The sequence below is a fragment of the Aulostomus chinensis genome, chromosome 21 (assembly GCF_037954235.1).
Source record: "Aulostomus chinensis isolate RoL2024-O1b breed Wild chromosome 21, RoL_Achi_v1.0, whole genome shotgun sequence".
Taxonomy (NCBI): Eukaryota; Metazoa; Chordata; class Actinopteri; order Syngnathiformes; family Aulostomidae; genus Aulostomus; species Aulostomus chinensis.
The window spans coordinates 6,547,848-6,560,051 of NC_141340.1; the positions used below are offsets into that span (position 1 = coordinate 6,547,848).

Genomic DNA, 12,204 nt, shown 5'->3' on the forward strand with positions numbered 1-12,204 from the left:
GAAGAGTTGAAATAATTGATTTTATTCACTGTAACCATTTTATAAATGTAATGAATGTAATGCAAATCATCAAAAGCATATTACATAACTAAAGAGTTTTCATAAATAATATGTACCGTAAAATAAAAAAATACAAATGATCTAATCTAAAAAGACTAGAAAAAAATGGATTGTCTCTTAATTTATGCCTGTTATTTAAGGTCAGACAAGTGAAACTGGGTCAGATTTCTTGTGCATGTTTAAACATCGACCTGTTTGATCATTATCAACATCTCTGGTTATTTTGTTCATGCCGCCTTTTGATTTTTTTTTTTAAGCTGTCAAAAATTTGAAATGTGCAAAAAAATACTCAAGAAATATTTTTTAATTAAAAAAAAGATTTTGAGTGCTAAACACGTCACATCCGCCGTTTTCCTCCGGAAGTACAGTCAATTTTTATTCACAGGAAAAAAAACAGCTGTTGTTGAAAAAGAAAACATCAAAGTGAGTTTCACTGACAAATGTCGTGCCTTTGGGTCTCTGCTGATATTATTTTCGTCAAGAGTCCTCCGTAAAGCCTCTGGTCTCTCTGTCTACTCGCTGTTTTAGCGGACTCGGACTGCGAGGCTCGTTTCGCCCGTTTGTTACGAGTTTGCTGCTGCTGCTGCTGCTGCTGCTAGCGTTAGCTCTGTGGACTTCAAGCTAGCATACTAGCCAACATTAGCTCGCTAACTAGCCATTTCTGCACTAATGCTAATGTCAACGAGGCATGGTAATGACGGGCAACCACCAGTGTAATCTTTTACGATTGCGAATTAAGTAATAATTTGTAAGTCGTGCATGTTTTGATTCGCTAGCCTCCTTGTCCAACTGCATCAGTGTTAGCCAGCCTTGTTGCTTGAAAACCAGGTTAGTGCTGTCCACACTTTAGGATAGAGATTATTATCTGTAATTTTATGGGGAAAATCCCTAATTTACCCATGATATGGACACGCTTTTCTAGATTTTTATTGCGTGTTAGTAAAAAAAAAAAATGCACATATTGGAAGTATTGTATCAATCCTAACTAGCTTTATTGATTAATTTTAATATCATGTGCTGCTGTTACAGGATATTAGCATTCTAATTGTTATTTTTGTAACATTTTATTTTTATTTGTCAGATATTTAGACAGAATGCCAGCTCCAAAGAGGGAATCGGATCCTCATGATTCTCCACCCAAGATGAGGAAGTTGGACGAGGATGGGGAGGCTCTGGAATCTAAAACTGCACCAGCTTCCAACAACAGGCCCCTTAAAAAAGGAAATACACGAGAAAAGACAGCAGCCCCTCGGACAAAGAAAAAACTGTCTGCTTCGGCGGAAGAGGGAAATAAACCAGCCAAGTCATCCCCTCCAAAGGATTCCAGCAAAACCATTTCAGATCCACCTGTCAAAAAAGCCAAGCTCATGAAAGCCACAAGTGCCTCCTCCGGAGAAGCTCCCTCAAAGAAAGCTAACCTCAAAGCTTCCTTGAAGCGGACCGCTTCCACCGAGTCTGAAGATGAGTTAAGTAGTGATGGTAGTAAGATTGACCTCTTTAAAGAGAGGGAGGATGGAGATAAGCCGCGCTGCATCAGAAAATATTCAAACCGCGTCAGAGCTAAGCGCAAGGCTGAGGAGTCCTGCTCTGACCCACAGGAGACGAGTCAGGAGTTATCACCTCCTCCTCCGGACCTCATACAGATGGACCACAATTATGGTCGATTTTCAGATTCGCCCAGTATTGACAGCATTGGCGAGGCTGCTCAGACTGACAAATCTGCAGATCCTGACACTGAATCACAGAGACGAGTAAGTTTAGATGATATCACAAAAACATTAGTGTCTGAAACAGGGAGCGTGACAGCTAGCATCCAATTTGAGTGTTTAGCTGAAGAAAAGGAATTAAAAAGAGTAGAAAACCAAGAAATTAGAGCTAATGAATCACTGGCGTCAGGAAGAGAAGAAGTGACAGAACCTGTTTTAGAGATAAGTATAGAAGATGTTGAGGAGACCATCACAAAACAAACTGATTTAAGTAAGGAAACACTGCCATTGTCCGTGGAAACATTATGTTCCAGCAATGGAGAGATTAATCAGAGGTGTAAAGATGGAGGAGACATAAAGGTGGTTTACAGACCCGAAGGTCAGACCGATCTGTACTGCGAAACAGCAGAGTCAGTTTCTGATGTGACGAAGCCAGATATCAAATGGACAGCTAAGAGTGACGAGCATGAAGCAGGTGGTGTCTCAGTGAGGAACGATGCTTCAGGTGCAGACGATCAAGCGCAGTCAAACGAAACAAAGTCAGCGCCACAAGAGATCCAGTGTGGTAATCCAGAGAGCCAAGGTGATGAAATGTCTACAGTAGAGTCTGTTAGGAAGCCAGAGAGTCAGACAGACCTTAGTGTCAAAATACAAGTAACTTTCAAGGAGGAATCAAAACGTGAACACATGCAGGAGAAAGTGCCAGGTACTAACTCATGCGACACGATGAGCAAAATAGATCCTGACGACCAGTTCGAGGAAAGGGAACGAAAACGAGCAGCTGCTGGTCCACGGCCTTTTTGTGAAGTACAGCTGAGCCACGATGCTGATAAGAAGACAAGCTGTCAAGAAATGCTGACGCCTGAGGCAGTTGATGAGCAAAAGGAAAGTTCCTTGCTCCCAGAGATGAACACGCAGACTGAAATAACATCAGGGGACAGGTTAGTTCCAGCGCCTAAAGAGGAAATAAACAACTGGAGCCATAAAGATGATGCTGCTCCTGAAAAGCCAGTTGAAGTTAAGGAAGATGTGATGAACGGAAATACTCCAGGCGTGGAAAAAGAAACAGTGGATGATGTAGATTTTGCAGCTCCAAGTTTTCAAGTCAAAAGGGATTCAGCAATTTCTAATCCAGCATTGTCACTGGAAATGCAAAACCCCATGAGCCAGGAAGTCAGTGAGCACACTACAGACAGACAGATACAAGAAGATGTTGGGAATTCAGAATATGTGGAAGACAAATTAGATTATCCTACTGAACCTGATAGTCAAAATGAAACGGAACATCAGACCATCTCTGCATCGAAAAATCATATTCGCACAGTGGAAGTACAAATCCTGGCAGGGTCAGATGGATGTGAAAATGTCACAGAAACATCTGTAAAAGCGCAAAAAGATTCCAATTTTAAGAGCAGCCTCAATGATGACAAGATTCCTGAATGTGTCCCTGCTCCCAAGAATCAAATAGAAGCAGACCTGAAGATTGCACCATTGGAGAAGGTGTCAAACATGGACTCCACCACAGGCGTATATCCTGAATTTGGTGTGTATCAAAAGATTCCTGCCTTTACAGATAACAAGATGAACTGTGAATCAGTGACTGCACCAGCGAGGGAAATAGAGAAGCTGACTGCACCATGGTCAGAGATTACTAATCCCCCATCTGTGGAAATACAGAGTCAGAAATGTCAAGCAGGAGTGGACATGCAGACTACAGAGGCACCCAGAGTGGAACTAAAGAACCAGGAGCTCCATGAAGGTCAGGAACACAAACAAGTTCATGAGGATTTTATTTCAGAACAATCTCAAAAAATGGGGGAAGGAGACAGTGTGAATTTTGAATGTGTGACTACACCAGAGAGTCAAATTGAAATACAGGCATCAGAGTCAGGGATTAGTAATCTGCCTTCAGTGAAAATACAAAGCCAGAGGAACCAGGAAGTCATGGAACATCCGTCAGAAACGTATAATCAACCATCAGTGGGACTACAAAATCAGAAAAGTCAGACTGTAATTACAACACAGAACAGTTCTGACGAAGCACCCGCAGAGGAATTACTTAACCAGAAGTACCAGGAAGTGAAGGAACAGGGCACAGAAGTGTCTGATGCCACCCATAAAGATCTTCCAACTGAAAAATCTCAAAATATTGGAAATGAAGTGAGTGTGAACTTCAAATGTGTGTCTGCACAGGAGTCTCCATCTTCTCTAAATATTTCAATCATGCCCCCTACAGTGGAATTACATATTCAGAAAGGCCAAGTCGAAGGAAATATAGAGATGGAAGAAATCTCTAACATGGCACCCACAGTGAAAACCCAAAGTGAACACACTACCGAGCCATCTGTCAAAGCTTGTGAAGATCTTGAGATTGAGAATTCTCAAAATAAAGAAAAGGTGAACACTGACTGTCAAACTGTACCAGAGTTTTGTAATGTTGCTCCTGCAGCAGCACTACAGAGTGAAAGGAGCCAAGAAGTCAATGAACCTGCAACAGATGAAGTTCAGATGGGTCCAATTACTGCCTCAAATGAGTGTAATGAAAACAAGGTTATCACGCGGTGTGCGAGTGCCATCGAGAGCGCAATTGAAATGGATGTCCAAACCACAGCGCAGGAGATGCCAGATCCAAATTCTAGTTTGGAAATGCAAAGCCAGAGAGGTCAGGAAGTTCCAAAAGACTTGTCTGATCCTCAGAGTAAGGAGGTTATCTCGAGAACTGTGCATGTTTGTGGAAACCAACCAGTGATGGATATGAAAACAACTCTTGAGTACGTTTCTAGTCCAGCATCTACAGTGGAAATACAGAGCCAGGGGATCAACGAACTCACAACTGACACCAAAACCCTGAAAGAGCCTCACTTTGGGAGTAAGGAAAATGAAGACAATGCATGTTTTGTACCAGAGATTCAGATGGAGACAACCGAAACACCAGTGGAGATTTCTGACACATCACCTGTAGTAAAACCACAAGTGGAGAAAGTCAGTGAAGATCCTAAGGCCCTATCAGATGAAATTCCGAAAGCTCACTTTATGACTAATTTGGAAAATAAACTTGAGACAGATTCTATTGGTGTCAGTTTCCAAGAAGATGCAATCAGTGGATCAATGGAAAGGGTTGAAGAAACGGAGAAGCACGTGACCAAGGTCAAAGACGAGGTTGCTGTCATTTCTACAGACAGTGATATCAAAGCTCAAAGAGAAGGAACTGGAAGCAATGATGTAATAGTTTTTGTTTGTGGCCAACCAGACGGAACTGAAATTCAAGCCTCCGAAGAGCAGAGCAAGATGGTTAATCAGTCGGACATTGAGCCTCATGAAAATCAGATAGTTTATGAGCCCATTAGTAGCCCAGAAAGTAATTACGGGGAGGTTTCTATGACTTTGGAGAACCATCATGGCTTATCCGTTCTGGACATACAGAGCTCGGAGACCCCGGAGTTAGAAGAACTACCTAATGATAAAGACAACAGAGAATGTGCGAACCAGCAGCTGGAAAATGAGGGACCGGCCAAAGTAGAAATGTGTTGCTCTGACAACCAAGCAGTTGTTGAAATGGAACTTCAAACTACGAGTGAACCGGAAAGATCTGCCTCTGTACAGTCGGTGCAGGACAGCATGGCCGCGGATGGGAAACAGGTCGCGGTGATCAGCTCTAGTGATGACATCAGCATGCAAGATGGTCAGACTGAACCGGAATTATGTGAATGGAGAGGATTCACAGGGGCTTCGGAACATCTGCAGGAGAACACTGGAGAAGCTGCAGGTGTGGCGGTGTCAACGGCGACAGCCATCCCTGCAGCGGAGACACCAGATAGTACATCTGAGGAGTATGTGATCTTAGAACCAGTCCCGGAGAGTGAAGTTCATTATGTCACTGAATCTGCTCCTGAATCAGAGCATGTGAATACATACGGCGCAGCAGTGGGTGCTCCGGGAAGTCAAACTTTCCCCTCAGAGGAGGAAGAGCAGCAAAGTCAAACAACGGATGAGCTCAAAGATGCTGCAGTGGTCAGTTTACGTGAGGATGAGGAGACCAAGGTTGGGACAAACGTTGCTTCAGCTCTGGAAGGACATGCTGCAGTTATTGACTCCCACCGTCACCAGGAACCCTCATCTGACAAGCTGGATGCCACAGAGATGGACACAGCGAATTCTTATGCTCAAGACATAAATGATGACAGAAGTGTTCTTTTGACCGAGAACGTTGAGGGCAACTTTGACTTACCAGAAGTGCAAATTCTGGCAGATATAGAGATTGGCAGTGAGTTCGTAGTAGCTGAGGATGAGAATGAGGAGGATGGTGATATTCAAATAATAGACAAACCAGAGGAGGCATCTGACACAGCACCTCTAAAAAAGGCAGAGGAAATTGTTAAGAAAAGTGAAGGGACCTTAAAACAAAACAGTACTGCTGAAAAGGCTGAAGATGATAAGAAGGAACAGGAGGTAGAGAAACCCAAGAAACAAGAAATGAATACACAGGCAAGGACCAAAGCGCGTCTGGCAGCTTTAGCTGCACAAAAGGCTGCAGCCGCCAAGAGAACAGCAAACAGACAGCAGCTGAACCTTTTAGCTCTGTGTCAGGAGATTGCAGAGGACATTGCCACTGACAGCATGCTGTTAAAGAGGATAGAGGAAGAAAAACAAGCAGCAGCCAAAGTTGAAGCCAGCAAGAAGGAGAGTCCACCTGTTAACACACCGGATGCAGGCGCTGTCTGTGATTTGACTCCTGCTGGACCAGAAGGGCAAGGGGAATCAACGACTCCTGCTGAGGAGGCATCTGTGGCCCAGCCCTCGACAGCTGATCCAGGGGAACCCAAGCCAGCAGCAGAGTCTCAGAAGAGGCGTTTCTTCATCACACAGGTTTCAGTCCCTCTGAAGGCCCACGAGAAAAAGAAATTGACTCGATATCAAAGACTGAGGCAGGTTGAACTGCAAAGAGAGAAAATGTCATGGGCTCGTGTGAAGAAGATGAAGTCTGACCAAGCTAATCAGGTGTTCTCGGACATGGACTGGCAACCGTCCATGACTTCACAGTTTTCAGTGAATAAAGCAACCACAGATCCTTCACCTGCTGCTAGTCCATCTGAACCATCCTCCCCATCCCCTGCTGTATGTAGCAAACCAGCTACACCCAAGCCAGAGGCTCCAAAAGTTGAGACTCCTAAGTCTGGAGAAGGAAAACCAGAACCGCCTAAAATAGAAACCTCCAAAACTGAGCCCACTAAAACTGAAACTAAAGAAACTGGCGTCTCTAAAACTGGATTCCCGAAAGTGGAAACAAAAAGAACAACAAGGCAAAGTAAGGCTCAAACCGCTAAAGCAACCCCGCCTCCAGGTCCCTCCCCAAAAATTACGAGATCATCCACCAGGAGGTCTCTCCCAGCTATGCCCCCGCCCATGCCCAACGGACTCAATACCGCAAAGCCAAAGCCTGAAGTTGAGTATAAGCCATACAGGCCACGTCCCAAGTATTCCCCTGATGATTTTGAACTAGATGATGATCCAGTACCAGTGCCAGTGTCTAGGCCGACCCAACAACCACAACCCAACCTTCAGTCAAAATCCACACTTGCTTTAAAACCCACTGTTTCATCGCAGCTAGCAAACCAGTCAAGACTGAAAGCTCAGACCACCCCTGCTGGACAGATCTCAGGTCAGTCAAAGCTTTCAACTACTGTTCAGTCAAAGCCCACCAGTTCCCCCAGACCACATCCAGCTGTGGCGACAGCATCCCAGTCAAAGGCCACAGCTACACCCACCACAACTGCTGCAGCTTCTTCAAAACCTGCTCCTTCAGCTATAGCGCCGCTGAAACCTCCTGTTTCAACAACACGTCAGTCAAAACCTGGCTCAGTTCCATGTCAGTCCCAGCATGCAACTTTAGTGCACCCGCAGCAAGTAAAGACTGCTGCGGGTGCAGCTCCATTAAAGCAGTCGACCACAGCAGCAGCTCAGCCGGCTGCTTCAACCACCTGTGAGAAAAAGCCTGCTGCTCCTAAAGCGTGCGTCGCTGCAATACCTCAGAGTACTCCGAACCCTCCTGCAGAAGATGGAACGTGCAAGGTACCCCACTGTAAAATGATCCTGTAAGGTATGGCAGAATTACTGCTAAATTATTGCTTAAACCCTCTCTCTTTTTTCTTAGAACACAGATTCACATTCATCAGATCCCACATCTTCCCTGCCCTCTAAAGACAGTTCCAATTTGTCAGATGGGACGCAGCAACATGAAGAAAAGCCAGCAGGTATGGAATTATGTACCCAATGTCACATGTCCTCAAGATAAGCTGTATTATTTATTTTTTGTCTATTATGGTTTTACTTTTTGTTTTTCATTAAATTGAACAAAAAAATGGTAATTTCTGACAGTATAAATATAGAGATAACTGATGTCATCTATTGATAAATTACAGGATAGATGAGGCAGTTGTAACTTGTATTGACAACACAGAGAAACCTCAAGTGTGAATTGAGTGTTTTCATTTCCAGGGATTTAGTCAAGTTATTTTTTTGTTGTGTTTTATTTCGGTTGTTACTCTCTGTGGTTTTTTTGTTGGGTTTTTTTTTCGTTCAAAATGTTACTGTTGTCCTGGAATCTTACCTTTTTCTTACAGCCACTGATCCTCTCCACGAGAACGCGGCCGGGACCGTCACGACAGCCGAGAAGTCGTCGGAAACGCCTCTTCAAGAGTAAGATGGCTCCATTTGAGGTTGTTTTACCTTGCAAGAAAACCTGTAGTAATGTGACTTCTGTTTGTACCACAGTGGAGCTAGAGAGACTCCTCTCTCTGAGGTCTGTCTACAAAAAGAAGTCAAGAAGCTAAGAGAGGCTGACAAAGATGGCACCCAAACTATTATCGTAAGTGAAGAAGTTGACTACTTTAAGACGAAAGCATTCGGACGTATTTGGTGCACTACATATTAGCATACACAGTCCATAGCGTCTTAGCTTTAAAAGATCGATTATTTTGCTGTTTGTGAGGATGAGGCTTCACTTTTAGCGCGCTGGATGCTCACTTCGTCGTATCTAAAACGTTTTCTTCTGTTGCCTCCCAGGATGCAGGACAGAAGCATTTTGGGGCAGTGGCCTGCAGTGTGTGTGGGATGCTCTACTCTGCTGCCAACCCCGAAGATGAATCTCAACATTTACTCTTCCACAACCAGTTCATCAGCGCTGTTAAATATGTGGTGAGAGGACTCTTCTCTCTCTAAGTGGGTGGCATTTGCTGAAGGAGATATTTGACATTCCTCCTCAATTTTTGCAGTTTAGGTCACACGTTGGTTGGTACTCAACACGCGATTAGCGATTCATTCTCGCAAATATTTGCTATGACATCCTGGGCCAAAAGTCAGAATCATAGATTGTAAGCAGCCATGTAAAATGCAGGTTTTGTCATTTTGTATAGAAAGTTGGTCTCTTTTGTGTTTTTTTTTAATGTGATTGCTGAAGTACACAAAGCCTGAGTCCAGAACACAGGACCTTTCTGTATTTAAACCATGACAAAAAAACAAAACAGAGTTCTCTGGTGGTTTGCAATATTGCATTTTGGTTCACTTCGATTTTTTCTGCATGAAAACAAACTAAGTCTAGGGGAAAACAATTTGGATCTGTAGGTCAGGACAGTGAAAAATGCTCAGTTTTTTTCTTGTACTTTTAATATTTGCCAGGGTTGGAAAAAAGAGCGAATCCTGGGAGAATACCCTGATGGCAAGATCATACTTGTCCTGCCAGACGATCCCAAATACGCTCTGAAGAAGGTACAGTATGTTTGACAATACATTTTGCCCATCATATTCATCTCTGGTGATGGGGGGAATTTACATGGCAGAGTTAAAAAAAACTTGGCGCAAGCTATCCTGAATGTAATTTAAATGAGAGTGTGTGTGTGTGTTTGCATTTTTCATTTCCTACAACAACAAGGAATTAGTATTGGTTGCAGCATATAATTTCTGCCCTCCACATTCAGGTTGAGGAGATCAGGGAGATGGTGGACAATGACCTCGGCTTCCAGCAGGTGGAGACCAAGTGTCCCTCTCAGACCAAAACCTTCCTCTTCATCTCCAATGATAAGAAAGTGGCCGGTTGCCTCATTGCTGAGCACATTCATGAGGTGAATGACGGCCCATCAGCGTCACGTATCCACGCTGATGATCGTCCTTAATTTAATCCTAAATCTTCTGCGTGCTCGCAGGGGTACAGAGTGATCGAAGAGTCTGCGCCGGAGGGCTCGGAGGGAGAGAAGGTGATGTTTGAACGTCAAAGAGCATGGTGCTGCTCCACCACGGCGGAGCCAGCCATCTGTGGCATCAGCCGCATCTGGGTCGTCAGTATGATGAGACGCCAGGGCATTGCCTCACGCTTGCTTGAGTGCCTCAGGTCGGTTTGCACCCATGTTCATTTCGTCACCGAGAAACGCACCTGACATTAAAGAAGCATAAATAACATCTGGTGTTCTTTTCGTACAGGAATAACTTCATATACGGTTCGTACCTGAGCAAAGACGAGATCGCGTTCTCCGACCCCACGCCCGATGGGAAACTCTTTGCCACTCACTACTTCGGCACGTCTCAGTTTTTGGTATATAACTTTGTGAGTGGACCAAACTCTTCCTCTCAACCCAAAACGGATTCAGGATGACAGTCGTCAGGAGAGGTAATGACGGACCCGACTGAGACGCTCACTGATGAACGGGACCTGTCCTCGCTCAACAGTGTCTGACGCTTGATTTGCGTAATGATGGAAAGGAAAACAAATTAAAAACTCTACGTTTGTCCTTGGAGAGGACACATTGGTTCAAATCTCAGGATGAAAACAACGCAGTGTTGTTGGAAAATATGAATTTGCCCTTTAATTCCTCCCTACATAGTATTTTACAAAAAAAAACAACTCACCTTTCTTTATACATATTAAGCAAACAAATTGAATTTATCAAAAGCTTGCAGCTTTGATCTGACCAATAAAACAAAGCACATTTCTGTATTGAGTGAGTCCACTAAATACAACTCAAATTTTTTTTCTAGGTTTTGTCCCCATTCTCATGTAGTAAACTACAACTACATTGAGGTTGTTTTTTTGTCCCCCCCCCCCCCCCCGTATTACAGTAACATCAATAATGCTGGTCACAATTTACAAATGAGCGGTTCATTTTGAAGTTTTTGTCCCGTCATTGGCCTCACTGTCATGTTTCATTCTCACATTTGAATCATCTAAAAAAAAAAAAATTAAATAAAGATGATTCAATCGTGAGGTCTCATTTCAGGACGTTTTTTTTTTTTTTTTGTTTCTAACAGATGGAAGTGATGAGGGTTAGAACTGTAGCTTGAGCATTAATTACGTGCTCTAATTTTAGATCACCTCACCTGACACGTTGATTTCCAAGCTGAGCCATATACTGTACACCATTTAGCAGGGCATTGTAGCCTATACTGTATGAGAGATTGCTTTGTTTGTGCCTGAATTAATACTGTGTGACTTAAAATGTTGTTTTCTAGCGATATGTTCTGCTAAGCAGCATATAGCTTTTTATTGAGTTAGAGTGGAGTCTCATCCTCCTTTTTTTTTCCCTTAGTAACATTCAATTAAAGTGTATATCAAATGATCATGTAGATTTATGCATACTATAACAAAATCTATAACAAAAGATGTGCGAGGTCTCGAGGCTGGAGTGTTGAATGGTGCTTGAGTGGTGGGACATATCATCCAGGTGTCAGCCTTCACGATTGCAAACAGGTTTATTTTCAGGGGTTGAGATGGACTTCTGCCTGTCACCACACAGATTTTACAGCGTCATTGTATTCTCTTATTTTTGTCTTCCTTCTTATTAAAGCAGTTACTTTTAGAAAGATGTGCCGTGTAAGAAAATTAAATTTGATTTATACGAAGCTGTTATGTAAATATTTATTTAATTAATAAACATTTTAAAACACTCTTGTCTGCTCAATCTCTTAAAAAAAAGACAACAACAACAGGTGAGTGTCATGCTATGTGTTTACTCTACACAAGTTACGTTTACTCTGCCTACTTAACAGGGACACCTAGTGGCCATTATTGCAAAGGTATGGGGTTTTTTTTTTTGCCGTGTCCTCACATTTTAATGTATTTGAGCAATGTTGCTGATTCTAGCCAAATGTGGGAAATGTCATGTTTTCTCTTTGTAGTTGCAGATGTAAACACTCCCTTCTTAGTGCATTCCTCGACGCTCCTGTCACAACACGGACCAGCTCCATGGCAGACTCGGAGAAACAAAACAACCTTAGAACAACATGGATACTTCCTCAAGCAGAGGGTGAGAAAACAGAGGTCTCCGCTCCTCCTCGCAGGTCTGATCCTGATCAGCTGGAGTAAACAAGCCTCCTGAGGTACCTCTGGCACAACATTCACTCTCGATGATTTGAAACTGATTTAGAGCTGCAACAGCTGATTGATTCATCG

General features: G+C 43.3%; 2 protein-coding genes across 2 annotated transcripts in view; both read left to right on the top strand.

The window, feature by feature from the left end:
* Positions 1-418: 418 nt before the first annotated feature.
* Positions 419-11,684, top strand: LOC147241475 (uncharacterized). The gene is made up of 10 exons (XM_086191764.1): positions 419-483; positions 1,142-7,835; positions 7,918-8,017; positions 8,387-8,462; positions 8,538-8,631; positions 8,829-8,960; positions 9,441-9,530; positions 9,740-9,883; positions 9,965-10,149; positions 10,239-11,684. The coding sequence occupies exons 2-10, from the start codon at positions 1,155-1,157 to the stop codon at positions 10,408-10,410; spliced, it is 7,674 nt and encodes a 2,557-aa protein (XP_086047890.1). The 5' UTR covers positions 419-483; positions 1,142-1,154; the 3' UTR covers positions 10,411-11,684.
* A 178-nt stretch (positions 11,685-11,862) lies between these two features.
* The window catches only part of LOC147241476 (uncharacterized), a 58,010-nt gene continuing 57,668 nt past the window's right edge, over positions 11,863-12,204 (top strand). The window contains exon 1 of the transcript XR_015110961.1: positions 11,863-12,131. The gene's annotated coding sequence lies outside the window, so the exon portion shown is untranslated. The remainder of the gene's footprint in view (positions 12,132-12,204) is intronic.